This window comes from Dermochelys coriacea, chromosome 2 (assembly GCF_009764565.3).
Source record: "Dermochelys coriacea isolate rDerCor1 chromosome 2, rDerCor1.pri.v4, whole genome shotgun sequence".
Lineage (NCBI taxonomy): Eukaryota > Metazoa > Chordata > Testudines > Dermochelyidae > Dermochelys > Dermochelys coriacea.
Genome location: NC_050069.1, coordinates 61,176,214 through 61,198,464, shown reverse-complemented (window position 1 = coordinate 61,198,464; position 22,251 = coordinate 61,176,214). Strand labels below are relative to the sequence as shown.

Genomic DNA, 22,251 nt, shown 5'->3' with positions numbered 1-22,251 from the left:
GCCAGGTCATTTCCCTTGTTTTGTCTCATGGTGATTGAGTCCTACCGGCAGTGCACTGTCTTTTCATCTGCAGCCAGCAGAAGATGATGGCCAGCAGTCATACTGCACTGTCTTCTGCCAAGCACCCAGGAGGTGACAATGGCTAGCAGTCGTATTGCACAGTCTGCTGCCAGCCAGATGAAGTGGCTCAAAACAAGAAATAGACCAGATTTGTTTTGTATTCATTTTCTCCTCCGTGCTTCCCTCCCTCCCTACCTCCCTCTGTGAAATGAACGGCCTGCTAAACCAGTTTTGAGTTCTATCCTTGATGCGGCCATTCAGTTTCTTGCAAAGCCACCCCCTTTGTTGATTTGAATTCCCTGTAAGCCAACCCTGTAAGCCATGTCGTCATGTGCCCCTCCCTCATTAGGGCAACAGCAGACAATCGTTCCGCGCCTTTTTTCTGTGCAGACGCCATACCACGGCAAGCATGGAGCCCACTCAGATCACTTTGGCAATTAGGAGCACATTAAACACCACTCGCATTATCCAGCACTATATGCAGCACCAGAATCTGGCAAAGAGAAACCGGGCGAGTAGGTGACATCAGCGCAGTTACGAGAGTGATGAGGACATGGACACAGACTTCTCTCAAAGCACGTGCCCTGGCAATGTGGGCATCATGGTGCTAATGGGGCAGGTTCATGCGGTTGAACGCTGATTCTGGGTCCGAGAAACAAGCACAGACTGGTGGGACTGCATAGTGTTGCAGATCTGGGACAATTCCCAGTGGCTGCGAAACTTTCACATGCGTAAGGGCACTTTCATGGAACTTTGTGACTTTGCCCTGAGGTGCAAGAATACCAAGATGAGAGCAGCCCTCGCAGTTGAGAAGCGAGTGGCAATAGCCCTGTGGAAGCTTGCAACGCCAGACAGCTACAGGTCAGTCGGGAATCAATTTGGAGTGGGCAAATCTACTCTGGCAGCTGCTGTGATGCAAGTAGCCAACACAATCAAAGATCTGCTGATATCAAGGGTAGTGACCCTGGGAAATGTGCAGGTCATAGTGGATGGCTTTGCTGCAATGGGATTTCCTAACTGTGGTGGGGCCATAGATGGAACCCATATCCCTATCTTGGCTCCGGAGCACCAAGCCAGCGAGTACATAAACCGCAAGGGGTACTTTTCAGTAGTGCTGCAAGCACTGGTGGATCACAAGGGACGTTTCACCAACATCAATGTGGGAGGGCCGGGAGAGGTACATGACGCTCACATCTTCAGGAACTCTGGTCTGTTTCAAAAGCTGCAGGAAGGGACTTTCTTCCCAGACCAGAAAATAACCGTTGGGGATGTTGAAATGCCTATAGTTATCCTTGGGGACCCAGCCTACCCCTTAATGCCATGGCTCATGAAGCCATACACAGGCAGCCTGGAGAGTAGTCAGGAGCTGTTCAACTACAGGCTGAGCAAGTGCAGAATGGTGGTAGAATGTGCATTTGGACATTTAAAAGCGTGCTGGCACAGTTTACTGGCTCGGTTAGACCTCAGCGAAACCAATATTCCCACTTTATTACTGCTTGCTGTGCGCTCCACAATATTTGTGACAGTAAGGGGGAGACGTTTATGGCGGGGTGGGAGGTTTAGGCAAATCGCCTGGCTGCTGGTTACGCACAGCCAGACACCAGGGTGGTTAGAAGAGCACAAGAGGGTGCGGTGAGCATCAGAGAAGCTCTGAAAACCAGTTTCATGACTGGCCAGGCTACGGTGTGAAAGTTCTGTTTGTTTCTCCTTGATGAAACCCCCAGCCCCTTGGTTCACTCTCCTTCCCTGTAAGCTAACCACCCTCCCCACCTCCCTTCAATCACTGCTTGCAGAGGCAATAAAGTAATTGTTGCTTCACATTCATGCATTCTTTATTAATTCATCACACAAATAGGGGGATAACTACCAAGGTACCCCAGGAGGGTGGTGGAGGAGGGAAGGAGAAGGCCACACAGCATTTTAAAAGTTTAAAACTTATTGAATTCCAGCCTTCTGTTACTTGGGCAATCCTCTGGGGTGGAGTGGCTGGGTGGCCGGAGGCCCCCCCACTGCGTTCTTGGGCGTCTGGGTGAGGAGGCTATGGAACTTGGGGAGGAGGGTGGTTGGTTACACAGGGGCTGTAGCAGTGGTCTGTGCTCCCTCTGCCTTTTCTGCAACTCAACCATACGCTGGAGCATATTAGTTTGATCCTCCAGCAGGCTCAGCATTGAATCCTGCTTCCTCTCATCACGCTGCCGCCACCTTTCAGCTTCAGCCCTCTCTTCAGCCCACCACCTCTCCTCCCGGTCATTTTGTGCTTTCCTGCATTCTGACATTGTCTGCCTCCATGCATTCGTCTGTGCTCTGTCAGTGTGGGAGGACAGCATGAGCTCAGAGAACATTTCATCGCGAGGGTGGTTTTTTTGCCTTCTAATCTTCGCTAGCCTCTGGGAAGAAAAAGATCCTGTGATCCTTGAAACACATGCAGCTGGTGGAGAAAAAAAAAGGGACAGTGGTTTTGAAAAGACACATTTTATAGAACAATGGGTACACTCTTTCACGGTAAACCTTGCTGTTAACATTACATACATAGCACATGTGCTTTCGTTACAAGGTCGCATTTTGCCTCCCCCCACCGCATGGCTAACAGCGGGGAACATTTCTGTTCAGCCATAGGCAAACAGCCCAGCAGGAACGGTCACCTCTGAATGTCCCCTTAAGAAAAGCACCCTATTTCAACCAGGTGACCATGAATGATATGACTCTCCTGAGGATAACACAGAGAGATAAAGAACGGATGTTGTTTGAACGCCAGCAAACACACACTGCAATGCTTTGTTCTACAATGATTCCCAGGTACGTGCTACTGGCCTGGAGTGGTAAAGTGTCCTACCATGGTGGATGGAATAAGGCTGCCCTCCCCAGAAACCTTTTGCAAAGGCTTTGGGAGTATATCCAGGAGAGCCACGAATGCCAGGGCAAATTAATCATTAAACATGCTGGCTTTTAAACCTTGTATAGTATTTTAAAAGGTACACTCACTAGAGGTCCCTTCTCTGCCTGGGGGGTCCGGGAGGCAGCCTTGGGTGGGTTCGGGGGGTACTGGCTCCAGATCCAGGGTGAGAAACAGGTCCTGGCTGTCCGGAAAACTGGTTTCTCCACTTGTTTGCTGTGAGCTATCTACAACCTCCTCATCATTGTCTTCCTCGTCCCCAAAACCTGCTTCCGTGTTGCCTCCATCTCCATTGAAGGAGTCAAACAACATGGCTGGGGTAGTGGTGGCTGAACCCCCTAAAATGGCATGCGGCTCATCATAGAAGCGGCATGTTTGGGGTTCTAACCCGGAGCGGCTATTCACCTCTCTGGTTTTCTGGTAGGCTTGCCTGAACTCCTTAAGTTTCACGTGGCACTGCTTCGGGTCCCTGTTATGGCCTCTGTCCTTCATGCCCTGGGAGATTTTCACAAATGTTTTGGCATTTAGAAAACGAACGTAGTTCTGATAGCACGGATTCCTCTCCCCATACAGCAATCAGATCATGTATCTCCGGTTCGGTCCATGCTGGAGCTCTTTTGCGATTCTGGGACTCCATCATTGTTACCTCTGCTGATGAGCTCTGCATGGTCACCTCTGCTGATGAGCTCTGCATGGTCACCTGCAGCTTGCCACACTGGCCAAACAGGAAATTGAAATTCAAAAGTTCACGGGCCTTTTCCTGTCTACCTGGTCAGTGCATCTGAGTTGAGAGTGCTGTCCAGAGCAGTCACAATGGAGTACTCTGGGATAGCTCTCGGAGGCCAATACCATTCAATTGCGTCCACAGTACCCCAAATTCGACCCAGCAAAACCGATTTCAGCGCTAATCCCCTTGTTGGGGGTGGAGTAAAGAAATTGATTTTAAGAGCCCTTTAAGTTGAAAAAAAGGGCTTCGTCATGTGGACGGGTGCAGGGTTACATCGATTTAACGCTGCTAAATTTGACCTCAACGCCTAGTGTAGACCAGGGCTGAGGCTGGTTCCTCCCTGCAGTTTCCCCCAAGGCCACATGGCAGAGTGGAAGGGGAGAAAGGCACCACCTGTGTCTTATGCCCCCAGAGAGAGTTTGTTGCTGCACAGTTCTGGATTTTGGAGGAGGGGTGCTGGGAGAATGGGTTGCTGTGGCCTCAGCTGGGCCCCATTTCACCCCCTTCCCCTTCTGTGCAGACATTGCTGCTGCTTCCCACCAGCTGAAGTTTCTTTTTTATCTTTGCTACTGTGATCAAACTGTTTATGCTCTAAAATGCAGCTATACAATAATGAGCTCTGATCTAATAGGATATCATAAGCAAGATCAGTCCTTGTCCACAGTTAAGGAAAACCAAAAGTGTGGCAGGTACTAGTGTTTGTGATTCAACAGGTGGTATTTCATCTTCTCATACACACAAGAAGGAGTCTTATTGCTTCAGCCCATATCTTCTCTGACTCCCCATTTATTTTAGAATCCATTTCAAAGTTGCCTGTAATGTTTATAAATTCTCTGTGACTTTCTCTTCCCTTCCTCCCTCCCTCCCTTTATTTTTTCTTTATATCCTGCTTAACCCCTTCAGCTCATCTACCCTCAGCTTTCTTTGGCTGTTCCTGTAATCTGTTTTCCTTTTGAACCTTTGAAATTGTACATTAAACATGCATCATAGAAAAAACGAGTTTACAGATAGATATATAGGTAGGACCCTACCAAATTCACAGCTGTGAAAAACATGTAATGGACCGTGAAATCTGACTATTGCAGAGGAGACCAGATTTCACAGAAGTGGGCAGCTGGAGAGCAGTTCCACCTGAGACACCTCCTCTTTCCTCCTCTAATTTAGTGGATTTATAACTAAAAGGAGCATCTTAAAGTATGGACTGAGGACCTTCCAATCTTTTGGAGGTTGTCAGAGATACTTCTGCAAGCCAGCAGCTTATTCCATCACTTCTACAACCCTGATATAAAGACTTTGCTATGTATGTAATCTATTAAGTATTTATAACTCTCTTCTTTTCTTTTGTTAATACATCTTTAGTTCGTTTATTAGGGATTGGCTGACTGCATGGTATTTGGGTAAGCTCTGACGTACACATTGACCTGGTGTCTGATCCTTGGGATTAGTAAGAACCTCACATATGGTGAATTGGATTTTCAGTAACCTCTCACTATGTGAGACCTGTTTATCTGGATGGGAGCCAAGGGCTGGAATGACTAAGGGGAACTGTTTGGCTTCTGGTTAATCAGTGTGGCATTGCAGAAACTCTTTTGTTACTGGCTTGGTGAATCTAATTCTAGAATAAACGAGCAGTTTTGGAGGATTGCCTCCCCTGTTTCTTGTAGTTTGCCCTAAGTGTGGCATTCTCAGTGTGGTCCATTCCAGGCACCCGGTCACAAGGCGGTTACAGGGCTAGCTGTACCACTGTCTCCTTTCTGGTCTCTCTTCCTTCAGGTATTAGGCCTTGTGTTTTTTCCTCTCCCAGGCTGCAGTTCCATTTTTATACTGTGGCCTGGGCTACAGTACCGTGTGTATCCACTATTCCCAGTCTCCCCTTTCCTTCACCAGCTCCCAGTCAGTCTCCCCCCACAGCTCTTGAAAACAGTCTCCTTGCCCAACCTGTCCAAGCCTGCCTTCTCACTCAGGTCCCAGTCTCCACTCTTCAAATCCAGTCACAGATTCTCTTCCCTTCTTTTTAGTCTTCCTCTAGTCCCACTATCACCAGACTCCTTGTCCCAATCTACTCCTTTCCCTCTTGCTTTGTCTGTTCTGCATTTTAATGCAGCTTCATCTTCGCTGCTGCCTGGGTGCCATGGGGGGGAAGGCAGCTGGAGGGGTCATTTAGAGCACAGGAGACACAGGTGCCCTGTTCTCAGTTCTAGTGTCCAGCCCAACCTTGACCCAGAGCACCCATGACAGGGAAAGTTCTTCTGAGCCCCTGTAACTCTTGGCTGGAGCATGCTCAGTTGCTGTGTGCAGGGCCAGCTCTAGGATATTTGCCACCCCAAGCAAAAAATTTTTTGTCCGCCCCACTTTATTTGGTGCCCCCCCACCCCTGGCTCTGCCCCAACTCTGCCTCTTCCTAACCCCTTCCCCAAATCCCCAGCCCCACCTCCTCCCCCCAAGGGGTGCCGCATTTCCACCCCCCCATTGCTTCCTGCAGCTCCTCTCCCCCCCAACCCTCCATCCTAGCTCACCTCTGCTCCGCCTGCTCCCCTGAACATGCCGCCGCTCCACTTCTCCCCCCTCCCTCTCAGGCGAGGGAGAGGCAGCATGTTCAGGGGAACGGGGAGGCGGAGCAGAGGCTGGCGCCGGAATGCTGCCCCTAGAAATGTGCTGCCCCAAGCACCTGCTTGTTTTGCTGGTGCCTAGAGCCGGCCCTGGCTGTGTGCAACTGAACTTGGCTGAAATTTTCCAAAACAATTCAGTCTGAGGCACACAGTTGGTATGGAAAATTTCAGACCAAAGTTTGATGAAGTTATAAGCAAATGAAAACAGGGTTTTGTAATGGTAAGTGTTGGGCACCCTTAATACCAGCACTACCAATCACACTTATATATTTGAAGGGTGTTGTAGTGGATAGGGCACTGAACTGGGAATCAGGAGACCTGGTTTTAATTCTCAGTTCAACCACAGTCTTCCTGTGTGACCTTGGACAAGTTATTTAATCCATCTATAAAATGGGAATTATACCTCATAGGCTGTTTTGGTGATAAATCCATTAATGATTTTGAGCCACTTGGATACTACAGTGATAAGGGTCATATAACTACACGTGTGTGTGTGTGTGTGTGTGTGTGTGTGTGTGTGTGTGTGTGTAATAAATAAAAATGAATAAAGCATAATATTTTCCAGGTTAAGCAAAATCTCTTTGATTTTTCAGAATACATTTGCAGTGCTAGGTAACAAGAAAATACAAATCGGTAGCAACCACGTCAAGAGAAGATGCAGCATATTCTCCCACTAGCTGAATGTCCCCTTTGGATTGATTCCCTCGCTCCCTACAATTAAATTGAATAGTTGGTCATCATCTTTCCACACATAAATTTGCAAACTTCTGGTAAATGAATTGGTGAAACAGAACTGGAAAAAATTGGCAACACTGTCAGATAGTATACATATTTTTTCTCTTATACTGTGCTAGAGGACATTAGAAATATGACACAATGTATATGTATGTATGTATGTAAAATCTCCTAAAAATAATGTTTCCTTTTTTGTGAAAGTAAATTATATCTGTTTTCTTCCCAATGTTCAGTAGCTGTTTCACTGCTAACATTTCCTTATTGACTCTACAGGAGAAATACCCTTATTGTTGCAAAATTTTCCACAGCCTAATTTAGTTCATCCAATCATTTTGTGTTGTTACAGAGGATCTTGATGATTTAAGAATGGAAGGAGTAACCAGTGTGATGTCTTCTGGGAGTAAATTTAACCAAACTCGAAGTGCACATCTTGCTGAACCTCAGGCAAAGGTCACATTGAACATCTGCGCAAGGTGTGCCAGGTAAAACAATAGTCAGTCATAATAACAAGTAGATTCTTTTCTCCAGCTTTTTTAGATAACTACTGTGCCTACTTAAGGGTCAAGGCATGACTGCCCCTTTGCTAAAGGAAAATTACTTTGCTCCTAGCTATCCTTTGGCCTATTTTGGCAACTGAATTTTATGTAATGCGTGATACCATTCACATCAACAATGAATCAGAGTATAGGTAATCTTGAGCCTTACTTCACAGCTTGAAACTATTTTAAGCCTTTCTGAATTCCATTAGTTATCTGAGCTTCTGTGGTTTTTCAAGGGATGAATCAGGGAATTTAGCAGTTCAAAATCAATTTAAAAGCATCTGTATAAATGGAGCTATAGTTGCACAGGTGCAGTTCAGCATTTCATAAAGTTGCATTTTAACACTTCAAAATCTCATCCTGTTTCACCTCTTAGAAATAATTTAATCAGTTTCAACCCTTTTTGATTTTGGTAGCTGGAAGTAATTTTTGTATTTCCAGTCTGAGGGCATTCAAACAGCTTGGTGTTCCTGAAGCCAAGTCAACTAAGAATGCAACACTAGTTGAAATGCCTTAAATTTTAGATTTAATCTCTCTTTATAGACACAAGATAATTTGGAAGATTTAAAATAATTTAAGCCTGTTTAAATAACACAACTAGTCTTTTTACCCTTAGGTAAATGGCATAGATTAACAAGACCAATACAGAGGTTTGCTAATTTTCTCTCCTTGCCTTTACCACTGTCTGCTCTGTGCTGTTTTAGAGGGGATTAGCTACTTGTATATAGAAATAATCTCTGGTGAAATCAAATTGATAGTTTTGGTGTGTGCTATCCTAGTTTTGCCATTTTTCCATTTTAAGATTATCGCTTTTTAAAATGTCACCTGTGTAGGGATTGTTTGCAGTGTTGTTGTAACCATGTTGGTCCCAGGATACTAGAGAGACAAAGTGAGTGAGGCAATATCTTTTATTGGTGAAATAGATAAGCTTTTGAGTTTACACAGAGCTCTTCTTCAGGTTTAGGGATGTTGACTTGAAAATACTTGCTGGTACTCCTAATATACCCAGAAGCATGCTAAATCCCCAACTGTACCACATTGTCAACACTGTTCCCAGGATGTGATACCTCTGAGAATTACATGGCAGCATTGTCAATATTGCTGTGTCAACACTGTGAGCTGTAAAGCCTGTAATTCTCAAAAATTTTGCTTTTGGTGGTGAGGTGTTGTACCTTCAGAAATAACTAAAATATAGTCCTGTGCTCTAGAGAGGAAATGAATAAAATACAGTACTGATGACCATCTTCCTAAATCATAGGGAATAAAATGTTAATATTGTGCAACATGCTTCCAAACAACCAAATATGTAGAAGTAACTTACATTTTCTCAACTCAGTGCTCATCCATATGTTAAAAGTTGGAAACAAATAAATTAGGAAGATTTGCGTTTTCCATATGTAGACTTGTACAAAGATTTAATACAAATACTTTATATGGATCTATTTTTAAGGAGTGAGGTTAAACCTACCTTTGGAAGTGTTTGAATTGATACATTTGGTGTCAATGATTGCATTGAAACTAATTGTTGTAATTTCATATTACCTTTCACATCTCTTTATTATTTTAAGGGTTACAAATAAATAGTTCCATGTCCTGCTTACCTTAGTGACCCCCGTGTTCTTATGAGGCAAGAAGTCACTTTAGGAGCCACACAGCTGTTATTTGGTCACCAACTCCAGCTCACCTGGACTCAGTGGGTTGAATCTTTGAGCCAAATCTTGCCCTACTCTAAGGCCCCTCTGCACCACTCTAATGGTGCACATGGACCATTAAAACTGCCTTAGATGGGCAGCTGAAGATTTCCCTGGTGAGGTTTTCCCCCTGAGGCTAATTCAATGCTGACTCAAAAACTGTGGGAGGGGACATGAAGGAAGGTTATAAATCCAGCTTTGCTGGGCCCCATGTGTGCTAAATAGTGCTCATATGCACCTCTGGGTTGATCTGTACACTTCCCTTTCCCAGCCCTATTGGATGATGGCAGAGTGGACCTGACTGAGAATTTGTCTGTTTCTACCATACTCATCACCTGAGTACCTGAACACCTGTCTCCATTCCTTCGACTCTTGCTGCTGTTCATCAGCCTCTTTAAGCTTCCAAGGAACCATAGACCTTTCTGCTCCAATGCCATTGGGGGAAAGCTCTCAAGTTAAAGGTGGAAAATGTAAATGTACTTTCACTGCCTATCCTTGCTCAATTTACACTGGGGACACATTCAAGCAGACTGGTCCACATTCCTTAGTCTAGGATGGGATGACGTAAGCCCTACATGCAAAACATATTTTTAAGAACATATTTCTAGCACATATTTATATTTTTTCCTATATCACCTGTTCGTGCACCCTACAATAATATTAATGGACCAGTGTATTACCAGTTCACATATGATACCTTAGATGACACAGTTTAGATGCAGTTTAGATTAAGACAATAGTGAGTTGAGGTACATTGAGCTGGTCAGGACAGCTGAATCTCACTGCTACATACCAGGGGGCCCCTTGTCCTGTGGCATTGGGGTGCTCTTAGGGTCACATTGACCTATGCTATGTTTATAGTTATGCACCGTGATCTTGGTAATGGGCCCTTTATAAAAAAAATAAATACGAATTAATATAAGTTATTGTTAGAACTTTTAAATACGGTTAAATAGGTAAGTGTGTTCCCATTAACTTCAACCATTTTATGGCTTGTAATAATGGGAGCTGTATAAAGTGACTTAAAGTGAATACTTCCATTTAATTTCAGTGGAACTTCTGTAGGTAGGAGACTTGTCAAATCAGGTTACCATTTATCACAGGTATTTTGGCTGCCTGTGGAATGAATAGAACTTCTTCACTTATGCATTTTTGCTTAATTGGCATAGATTTAAATATTGGGAAATGTGCATCTTGGCTCAGACAAAAATGTAATTTACCCCCTGCATTTGCACATCCAGATCCTTTCACCCTCCTACACTTTTCAAATGTGCCCTGCTCCAATTCGACTCCTAGGCCAAGGCACTCCGATGCTTTTCTTAGAGGTTTCCAGCCTTCCCAAGAGGAGGCTTTGTGACACTGCAGAACTGTTCTGAGAGGGATTTATGTAGATGACTTCAGGAGTTTAGCAGTAATGCTTTTAAATAGTAGCCTAATCATCATTAATTCTTTTGATTTGATTGTGGGTATGATGCACATTTTTATAAAATTTCTACCATAATTCTTTGCCATAATCATCAACTCATTTTATCCACTGTGTAACAAAAGATGACCCATAAAGAGCTTCTTTTGCAGTACATTCTCCAAGGTCCTGACTTCTCTCTCAGGAGAAAGTGAGAGCTTCCTTAGGAAGTGCAGGAAATAGGAGTCTAGAAATATCCAAAAAGAAAAGGAGTACTTGTGGCACCTTAGAGACTAACAAATTTATTAGAGCATAAGCTTTCGTGAGCTACAGCTCACTTCATCGGATGCATTCGGATGAAGTGAGCTGTAGCTCACGAAAGCTTATGCTCTAATAAATTTGTTAGTCTCTATGGTGCCACAAGTACTCCTTTTCTTTTTGCGAATACAGACTAACACGGCTGCTACTCTGAAACCTAGAAATATCCAGGCATGGGTTTGAACTAACTGCAAAAAGTTTCTCCTTAGATTGATGAATGTGCAGACGGGTCTTTATTTCTAAACCTCAAAATCTGATAATTTCCCTCACTAATCCTCTTCAATTGATAGTATATCAAGGCAAAGATCAATACTATTAATAAAAGGTAACATTCTCCTCCTAGAGATATGGATGATAAAGATATAGGTCTCGTTCAAGTCATCGCACCAAATTGCTTTTTAAAATTTTATGATACAAAGGAGGGTCTTAAATCTTCAGGGCAATAAAGAGGTTTGTTGACTAGAATACAGACTAGAAATAGAGAGCTTCCTTCTTTCCATATAGATGTTTCACACACTGGGAGAGAAATGCAGATGGATAACAGCTTGAGAGAGTTTTCAAACTGGAAAATAGTAATAATACAATGTTTTTCCCATAGCTCTTCAAAAACTAACCACAGTGCAATTTTGGCATCATATTAAGTCATTTGAACAAAAGGATGACCTAATTCAAAAGGTTCATAGATTGCAGAAACCAGAGACATATAGAAATATCTAGTTTGGAATATTTGTTCTCTGTGATCACAGAGAATTATCAAAGGCAATTTTAGATAGAGAGAATAAATTTGATTTAAAACATTTGAGTAAAATGTTTGTCAACATTTATCTGATAAATAATTGCATTCCATGAAATGGCACAAATCTCTCAGCTGACTCAGAGAATGGTCTGATTCACTGTACAGTAGATCTTATAACTAGTGATTCATGAATTTTACTTTTAGCTGATGAGTCGTAATCAGACATCTCCCACATATAAAGAAAAAAACATATGGGTTCAATATTTGCCTAATTACAAGATTAGCAGAGAAGCATCTATGTTTTGTTATATTTTGTGACTTGGCTGTTGTTTCTGTAACACATTCAGTAATACTGTGAAAGAAACTGACATTTACTCTATAACCTGAAGAAGAGCTGTCTGTAGCTCGAAAGCTTGTCTCTTTCACCAACAGGGATTGGTCCAATAAAAGATATTACCTCACCCAACTTGTCTAATATCCTGGGACTAACACAGCTACAACAATACTGCAAACAATGTACTCCATAAGGCATTTGTTGATCAGGTATAAGATAAAGCCAGTGTACTTCACTGAGCAATCATTTCAATGGAGTTAAGGGGCTTTTTTTTGAAAGACCACCCATTAGGCTTATACGCCCGCTGCCATGCTCAAAAGTTAAATCTTGTACTTGTGGACTCTTGCCAGTACATTCCTGGAAGTAAGACGCTTTTTGTTTTTAATAGTGTAAGGGTGCATTCATTCTTCTTAACATCAGTAGCACACAAAAAGGGGTTGCATGTGATTAAAAAAGAAATGGGATTATAGAAAACATACCCAGCCCAAGCTTGAGGGATTCTGAACAAGAATGTCAGAAGAGAGCACTGGTTGCATACAAATGTGTATTTCAAACAATAAAATTTGCTCCATATTTTGATCTGAGACCAGCTGGACCAAGAGCACACAGTTCTCTCTCTCTGGCTGACCAATAGCAATAGTGAATTGTTTGGGAAATAAAATAACTCTACTGTTAATCTTACTTGAGCATTTAAGAATGTTATGGAGAGAGAATCTGTATGCAGCAGTATTATATCACAAAAGGACACTAGTGGGACTTGGGGTCACTGAGAAACCACCTATTGGAAAATTTGATAAGGAGCTATATAGACAACAGTGTATGAGGTTTGGTGAATGGATCTTATATAATTTACAAGCAGAAAAGGAGATGACTGTAATCATAGAAGAGATTGATGCCATGCTACTTTATGTACTATACACGAATAGTACTACTAAATATCAGGCAACAGAGAAATTAGCCAAAGCATTTATCTACATTAGGAGGAATAGAGATAGAAACAAAAGAATAAACTTGAAAGGAGGCTAAATGGAGTAGGACCCATCTAGGACTTCTCACCCTTACTTGTTGCTATCTTTTGGGGGAAAGGTGAGATGGCTGACAATGCTCCTTCAGCCTTCACTTCAGCATACAGTTGACTAGCCCTCTTTCTCATTATTTATGTGGTAGTGGCTGGCCTGCTCTGATCATTGTTTCTAGAAGGAGGGGCTGATAGGATGGGCATTTGCCTCTCTGTGGCACCATTTGGGCTGTTGAAGTTGGGCAGGTCCCTCACAGGGGAGATTACTGTTGATTGGGCCTTGAGTGCTCTCCCAAACCTGATCTTTGCACAGGGTTGGATAAGGTTCTTCTCCTTTGAATTCCTGTCTGCAGATGATGGAGCCAATGACATCACTGTTGTGGGAGAGTGCCATGATCAAAGGGATGGGGTTCCTTTCGATTCCTTTCCCTTCTCAGTACTTCGCTGTCTCCCGTATGCTGTTTAGGAGTGAGTGTGGGATGGATTATTCAGCCAACAGGCCCTTCTCTCCCTGGCTGAGCTCTGTTTTGGTGATGGCAGCTAATGGGAAGCATTTCAAAGGATGCCCCTTTGAAAACTCTTATATGATTAAGAGTCAGTCAATCCCAGAAAAATCTTTTCTCCCTTATTTTGGACTAAGTATACTTAATAGTGGGTGACTGTGTGTGTCAGACTGAGATGATAAAGAGAGCATGGAGTTAAGTAGAGGAGTGCCTGGCCACTGGGGATGTGAAGTGCCTTCTTCCCAACACACTGCTGGCAACTAAAGGCTTTTACAAGTTTAGTTATTTTATCCCTGCCAGTAGCTGGCATCCTTGATATGGTGTTTCTTACATTACTAGAAATTAGAGAGAGGAGGAGAGCAGAAAAAGCAGTCCCACTAAGCCCTGATCTGCATTTTCCTCTCTCTATAAAATCTATAATAAGATCATGTGATTAAAAGTAGGTGGAGTCTATTAGAGAACTATCAGAATTTCTTCCCTGAACCCATCTTCATTCTGCATCAGTATGATCTCCTTTTGCCTGCTAGATTCATTCCCTGCAGTGGTATCTTCCTAAAAGCAATTTAACAGGCTAATTTATCCATATATAAATTTAAATGTGTTTTATCTAATGTGCAACCTTTTACGTAAATCTGTAAAGGGACCATGTTTTTGTTTTTGTTTTATAAAAGTAAATTTCTAGCCATTTCCTTGTAAAGATTTTCCTTAAAATGTAAACTGCTTACAGCAGTTTAGAGGAACAATCAGCTTGTCTCCACTTCTGCAGCAAAAGTGTCAGAGACCTAAAGATAGCCCTCTCAGTTAAATTTTAATCTATAATTAATTGATTAAATTAAGTGTGTAATGCAAAAAATAATTATGCAAATCCTCTCCATAATCGTGATGCTGACCCTGGTATTGTGTATGTGTGTGTGGGGGGGATATATATGTTAATTTTCCTAAACAATGGGGAGAAATGGCTTCAGTACAGCAGAAATTAATTTATTTCAGACTTAGTGGTTGATATTGAGTTAGTTTGGGCGGGGGGGAAGGTAATCTCTAAAACACTGTGACCAGAGCTCTTACTTGAAGTGTTAATTAACTCTGAATCTTGCTTCTTCAGATGATATCAAGATATTTGTTTGTGTCTGTTCTTTCTTGCCTTGCCATTACCTAATTGGGTTTCTGTTTATATGTAATAATTCTTAGTGGTTATCCTTTTGAAATGGAGCATGCTGAGCATCTCAGATGACATATCCTCTAGGCTTCTTTTTTTGTAATCTTTTCAGATTATTGATCCCTGGATTTAATCAGTAGTTTATTTTTCCTTCTAATAATTTGTGTAAACCTGACAGAATTTAAGTGGTTTGATTTTATAGTAAAATCTCCAAACCAGAGTGGTTAATAGCATTATCCGTGAAAAGTCATGGAAGATGGGCGAGATTCCAGATGACTGGAAAAGGGCAAATATCGTGTCAATCTATAAAAAGGGAAATAAGGACAGCCCAGGGAATTACAGTCCAATCATCTTAACTTCTGTGCCTGGAAAGATAATGGAGCAAATAATTAAGCAATCAATTTGCAAACATCTAGAAGATAGTAAGGTTGTAAGTAACAGTCAGCATGGATTTTTCAAGAACAAATCACATGTCAACCCAACCTAATAGCTTTCTTTGACAGGGTAGCAAGCCTTGTGGATGGGGGGAAGCAGTAAGCATGGTATATCTTGACTTTAGTAAAGCTTTTGATACTGTCTCACATGACCTTCTCCTAAACAAACTAGGGAAATGCAACCTAGATGCAGCTATTATGCTAATAATAGCTAAAGTGGGTGCATAACTGGTTGGAAAATCGTTCCCAGAGAGTAGTTATCAGTGGTTCACAGTCAGGCTGAAACGGCATAATGAGTGGGGTCCTGCACAGATCAGTCCTGGATCCGATTCTGTTCAATATCTTCATCAATTATTTAGATAATGGCATACATAGTACACTTATAAAGTTTGTGGATGATACCAAGCTGAGAGGGATTGCAAGTGCTTTGGAGGATAGGATTAAAATTCAAAATGATCTGGACAAACTGGAGAAATGGTCTGAAGTAAATAGGATGAAATTCAATAAGGACAAATGCAAAGTACTCCAGTTAGAAAGGAACAGTCAGTTGCACACATACAAAATGGGAAATGAGTGCTTAGGAAGGAGTATTGTGGAAAGGAATCTGGGGGTCACAGTGGACCATAAGCTAAATATGAGTCAACAGTATAACACTGTGGCAAAAAAAAGCGAACATCATTCTGGGATGGATTAGCAAGAGTATTGTAAGTAAGACGCAAGAAGGAATTCTTCCGCTCTACTCCACCTCAACTGGAGTATTGTGTCCAGTTCTGGGCGGTACATTTCAGGAAAGATGTGGAAAAACTGGAGAAAGTCCAGAGAAAAGCAACAAAAACGATTAAAGGTCTAGAAAACATGGCCTATGAAGGAAGATTGAAAAATTTTGTTTAGTCTGGGAAAGAGAAGACTGAGAGCGGATATGGTAACAGTTTTCAATTACATAAAAGGTTGTTACAAGGAGGAGGGAGAAAAAAAATGTTCTTTTTAACCTCTGAGGATAGGACTAGAAGCAATGGGTTTAAATTGCAGCAAGGGTGGTTTAGGTTGGACATTAGGAAAAACTTCCTAATTGTCAGGGTTGTCTAGGGAGGTTGTGGAATCATCATCACTGCATATTTTTAAGAGCAGGTTAAACAAATACCTGTCAGGAATGGTCTAGATAATACTTGGTCCTGCTGTGAATGCAGGGGACTGGACTAGATGACCTCTCGAGGTCCCTTCCAGTCCTATGATTATAATGGGTGCTTTTGTACAGATCTGGAGATAGCAGGCCTCTAAGCAGAGAGTGTGAAACTTGCTGAAATGCTATAATGGATTTCAGAGAAGTAAAAGTGCTTTTGTTTAAAGAGAAATTGTTATTTTTTATTTTAATGTTTTAGTTCTAGAGCTAGTTTAAAAAGTCTGCTTTCTCCCCCAGTGAAAAATTTTAAATGAACAATTATGATTCAGAATGTCTTCTTTGGAGTTTTTTATTTTAACACGGGTGAATTGAGATCATTTCAAGCCAGCACATCCCTCGGCCTGCGCCGCTTTCTGCCGCCCCCATTGGCCTGGAGCGGCAAACTGAAGCCCATGGGAGCCGCGATCAGCCGAACCTGCGGACATGGCAGGTAAACAAACCAGCCCAGCCCGCCAGGGGCTTTCCCTGACCAAGCGGCGGCCCTAGTTTGAGAACCACTGGCTTAAACAAACCACTTCATTTTTTCTTTTCTCTCCCTGGAGTACCACACCAGTTTGATACCGCATTTTCTATCCTAGCAATTACATTATTTGCTTGTATGAAAGATTATTTCAGTGCCCTCAAAAGAAGAGAAACACACTGAGGAAAATAATAACCCAACAAAGGTTTGGCTGGTTCTAGCACTCATTGCAAATTATAAATATAAATTAATTATGAAAAATTAGTTGATAAATTTGCTAAAGTATCCAAGTATTGCTCTTTTGCTTCTTCCTGTCAGCATTGCTCACTTTCTCACTCTCATGGGTGTTGCCCTTCAGCATCTTGCTATCTGGAAATCAAAGGGTATAATCTGTACTTTCAAATTATTTTAGAGTGACTTGAAAAATGCACGAGATACCATAATCACTTTCAATCCTATGCTTCAAATAATTTCATGGGGAATTCCCTGTGAACTTCCTTTTAAAAAGAAGGAACTGGGTCTCACTATTTTCAGAACCCTAGTCATATCCTGGGAAAGAAACAATATGACATGAGATTTATGTCAATGGTTTAGCCAGAATCTCAGGAGGCAGTTTTTTTCTCCCTAGTCATTACCAGATTTTCCCACTGGATAAATTCAGCAGCAACAGTTTCAAATTGCTGAGAAGTTCCAGGAAATGATGTGTTATCAGGAATTCTGTATGCTGTCAAGAAAACTCTGTTTACAGTTGAAACTTAGATCTCTGTAAAAGGGAAAGGGGATCGAATGGCAGCGGGGGGGGAGGGAGAGGGTTTCATGTCTTTGTACTACATAATATTTTCAGAGATAAAACTTTTCCCATTGAGTTTGTTTTACTATATTATTTAATCTGAAGCTGAGCATGTGAGATATACTTGTTATTTTGGGCAGAAATAATTACCAATCAGTAAGAGAAAAGTCCAAGGAACCCTTATTTGAAAATGTATTTTTTTAAATGGAAAATGAATGTGTGAATGTTGTGAGTTCAACATCTAACATTATAAAAAAATGAGGCACTAATACAGTTATACAAATGGTATAAAAAGTCTCACTGTGTAATCGGAACAGTTAATGTTGAATCTTCAAAAAGGGATATTTAAATTGCATTTGTAAAAGTTGCACTTGTTCAAATAGGTTGTATGTGAAGCACATGTAGTCTGTACAATTACTTGATTGTGCATGCAACCGCATCTTGTGTGCACACGCATGTTGTCATTATTAGGTGGTTATTTTTGGATATCTGGCACTTAATGCACTAAATTCACCTCTGAGGGAACTCTACTATAACTTTAATGACTGCAGATTAGTTCCTGGCTTTGACTGTTCTCAAGGAACATTACAACATACAGTAATGTGAATAAATATTTCCTTATAATATGTTCTCTTAGCCACAGCTGAACAATATTTCTAACATGGTTTCTTGTAGCATAAGGCCAGGTGGGGAAAAAACTAAAATTGAAAGGAAAGTTAGAAAACTTTAAATATCAAATTAAAAACAAATTTACTCAAGTATAGAAGAGAGGGGTAGTTGCTTGCTGTTTTTTAAAAAATATACCGGCTCTGATTTGCAAAATTTGAAACAGTTGTTAAGCATATTTAAAAGTTACATATTTATAGAATACAATTTGCCCTTGTTTGTCACTCTGCCCCACTTAACAGGTTGACTTATTTAAAATGAACCAAGTGGTCATCCCTTTACTCTGTCTTTCTCTCAGGTGTAGAATTCAAAAAAGAGACTCCTCTTTTCTCCCCAAAATCACAAACACATTTCCAATTTAAAAGGTCGAGCCCTCGTAATGTGTCTTGCAAGCTAATTCTACATGTCAGTGTCAGTGGACTCTTTCAGTTTGGTGCTGTATTAAAGCACTCTAGTGATGAATATCAGCAACCTCTGTGTGTCTGCTGGATGCAAACCATCCTCGGCAAATGGCACAGAGCTCCCAAATTGGAGAAGCTTTTTTGCTAGAATCTGAATAGCTGGATAACAGTTTCATGCAAAAAAAAAAAAATCACAGGAGAAGAAAGAGTGCTAAATCTGAGAAGACTGACCAAGATTACAATTTTTCTCCTCTGAGATAATGGTTTGAAGCCAGCAGCAGATAAAAGATTGCTATTAGGAAGGCTTAATTCCCCATCTTGTAAAAGGATTAGATAATTCACTCTCTTTATGGATTCCTTACTCTGGGAAATGTATTTCCACTTTCAGTTCTACTCAGAAATAGCTGCAGAATGTACTTATTTAAATGCACAAAGAACCCCATTCATACATTTTGAAGAGGCAAATGGCACACAGAAAAGGTTATTTTTCAGACCGTGTCCATGTTTAACTTTTACTCAGCAAGTGAATATTCTAGCTTTACTAACGTTTGTGGCTCTGAATAAAACATTGATAGTGTGGCAACATATTGTCCACACAAATCCTTGAAAAATGGACTGAAAAATAGTGTTCTTAATTTGTAAAAAGAGAACAGATTGCAAACAGAGTCCTTTTTAACGGTTATTTCTGTGAATCAGTTACAGAACTCAAAAAGAAAAGGAGTACTTGTAGCACCTTAGAGACTAACAAATTTATTAGAGCATAAGCTTTCGTGAGCTACAGCTCACTTCATCGGATGCATTTGGTGGAAAAAACAGAGGAGAGATTTATATACACACACAGAGAACATGAAACAATGGGTTTATCATACACACTGTAAGGAGAGTGATCACTTAAGATAAGCAATCACCAGCAGCAGGGGGGGGAAGGAGGAAAACCTTTCATGGTGACAAGCGAGGTAGGCTAATTCCAGCAGTTAACAAGAATATCAGAGGATTAAATTAGCCTACCTTGCTTGTCACCATGAAAGGTTTTCCTCCTTTCCCCCCCCCTGCTGCTGGTAATGGCTTATCTTAAGTCATCACTCTCCTTACAGTGTGTATGATAAACCCATTGTTTCATGTTCTCTGTGTGTGTATATAAATCTCTCCTCTGTTTTTTCCACCAAATGCATCTGATGAAGTGAGCTGTAGCTCATGAAAGCTTATGCTCTAATAAATTTGTTAGTCTCTAAGGTGCCACAAGTACTCCTTTTCTTTTTGCGAATACAGACTAACACGGCTGCTACTCTGAAACCAGTTACAGAACTGTTACACCACTACAGTATATGCCACAAGGCAATGTGAAACAACCCTCTTTAAAGTGTGTGTGTGTGTGTGTGTGTGTGTGTGTGTGTGTGTGTATATATACTTATATATATATAAAAAGGATGAGGACTATATTAAGTAACACTGGGGGATGTGCTGTTACTCCTGCATTTTCCTCAGTGTACCTAAGATCAGCATCTAGTTCAGAACGTGTGCGCTCTACATACTGAATAGTTCTGCTTGAAGAACCTACAGCAGCAATAACAGCACTGTCTCTTCTGTTTGAGAATTTTGCACCACCTATTTAAAGAAATTACAAATCCCTATCATAATATCATAAGTAGTAGCCAGGGACTAAGGTACCCATGTTACTGTGTATATTAATCTCCAAAAATTCTGTTAGGAAACTTTGTTAATCATCTATACAATTCTTTCTCTAGTCTTACAGCTAAACATCAGAAGATCTTGCATTTGGATTAACAGTGGCCTATATTACTTTCATCCAAATATCTTTATGATCTGTTTTATAATAGAGCTACTTCCTGAATTATGGCACATAATGAAAATAGAAGAAATGGCACTGTTTTTGTTGCAACGATGAAGCATTTTGTGGAGTTTCCCACTGGTGACCCAATCTTGTGAAGTGTCAAGTGCTCTCAATATTCATTGACTTCACAGTTCTGTACATCTATTTTTTGTCCTTATAGTTCTAAGACACTTTTCCTTAGTTTGTTAATCTTCAATTTGTCTGTGTTAATGCAAAGGCCTTGTCTGCACTAGGAAAAGGTTTGCCAGTATAGCTATACCAGCATACCCTTCTATTGGAGACGCAGCTTATCCTGACAAAAACACTTTGTCTGTATTGTTTGTACCAGTTCTCCAAATGAAATAAACTGTACTAGTAAAAGGACTTTTTATAACTGTGTTTACACTCAGGCTTTTTCCGGAATAGCTATGTCAGTTAGTGGTATGATTTTTTTCACATTCCTGACTAACATACTCTGATGAACCTTTAAGTGTAGACCAGGCATAAGCCATTCTGCAGGCAGTATGACAGTTAACTAGAACTTTATTTGTTTCTCCCAAAATAATCATATCATATATCACTCAGTATAACTGCTGCATCATATTTTACTAAAATGAATTTTACTTTACTTCATTATATAAGATATAGAATAAACAGAGTGGGTCAAAAATTGCTGACATTTACAGTGATGATTTCAGTGGAGTTGCTATGGATTTACCCCACAGTAACTGAGAGCAGGAGTTTGGAGATGGTTTCACCAATGTAAATGAGATCAGAATTTAGATCAGTATGTTTTTAGAACAAAGAATAAAATAAGCTTGGCATATTATAGGCAAGTCAGTATAAGGAATGAGTAGCCCGGGGCAAAGTGAGTGATTCAATAAGGTTGGTTGCTAGGAAGAGGTACAAGGAAATAATGTGTGTTCTGAACATTTTTGTTCAACCTAAAATTAGAAAGCTTGGGCATTAAAGACCTTTGTTCCATGATCTCTGCCCCTATTACCTCCCTTGAGTGATGTGTGTGTCTGCCTCAGGGAAATTCTAATTCAACACTGCAATGTCCGAGAGAGAGAGCACGTGAGAAATGGCAGATGAAAATTTAGACTGTTTAAACCTACAGAAAGGAATCAGAGGAGAAAAAAGAAACTCTAAATCACGGGCTTCTTATTCATAGCTAAATGTCTTCGAGTGTTTGTTGAAATATCATCATGGAATGTACTATGTCTTTAACGTTTTCCTTTTTTGTTGTTACATTCATAATATTTGTGAAAACTGAAATTTGTGGTGTTGCTTCAAATCAGATTATTGACATAATTTTAAAAAGCAAAACCGTGTTGAAAAGATCATTTATTTTTCTTACGGAATCCAACTTTAAGAAAAAAATAATACTCACCTTTTATACCCAAACAATTTAGATTTCCTTGGCTGCCAAATTCTTGTTTCCTCTTAGTTAGGCCTTGATTCAAGAAAGCATCTTTATTCAAGAAAGCACGTAAGTATTTTCCTGAATATTATTCTTACAGGAAAGTCATTTTCTTTTCTTCACACAGATCATCTAATGGAATTTCATCAAATTAAATAGCCACTACATGTGAAAACCTCTGCCCTTCCCCCCAGTTTAATGGCTTTGGGGCCAATATGCATAAAGTTCAAAGAATTGACTTAAGAATCGTATTTAAAAAGTTAAATTTTTTCAGTGTTTATACTGATAGATCTTAGAGATAGATAAAAACTGGTAAAATGGGATTCAAGAAGAACAAACAAACTT

At 40.9% G+C, this 22,251-nt stretch overlaps 1 protein-coding gene across 4 annotated transcripts in view; it reads left to right on the top strand.

Moving 5' to 3' along the window:
• The window catches only part of C2H8orf34 (chromosome 2 C8orf34 homolog), a 258,751-nt gene that overhangs the window by 172,961 nt on the left and 63,539 nt on the right, over positions 1 to 22,251 (top strand). For all 4 annotated transcript variants that reach the window (XM_038389172.2, XM_038389171.2, XM_038389175.2 and 1 more), the window contains exon 8: positions 7,371 to 7,506. In XM_038389172.2, coding sequence (XP_038245100.1) covers positions 7,371 to 7,506 — 136 coding nt within the window. The remainder of the gene's footprint in view (positions 1 to 7,370; positions 7,507 to 22,251) is intronic.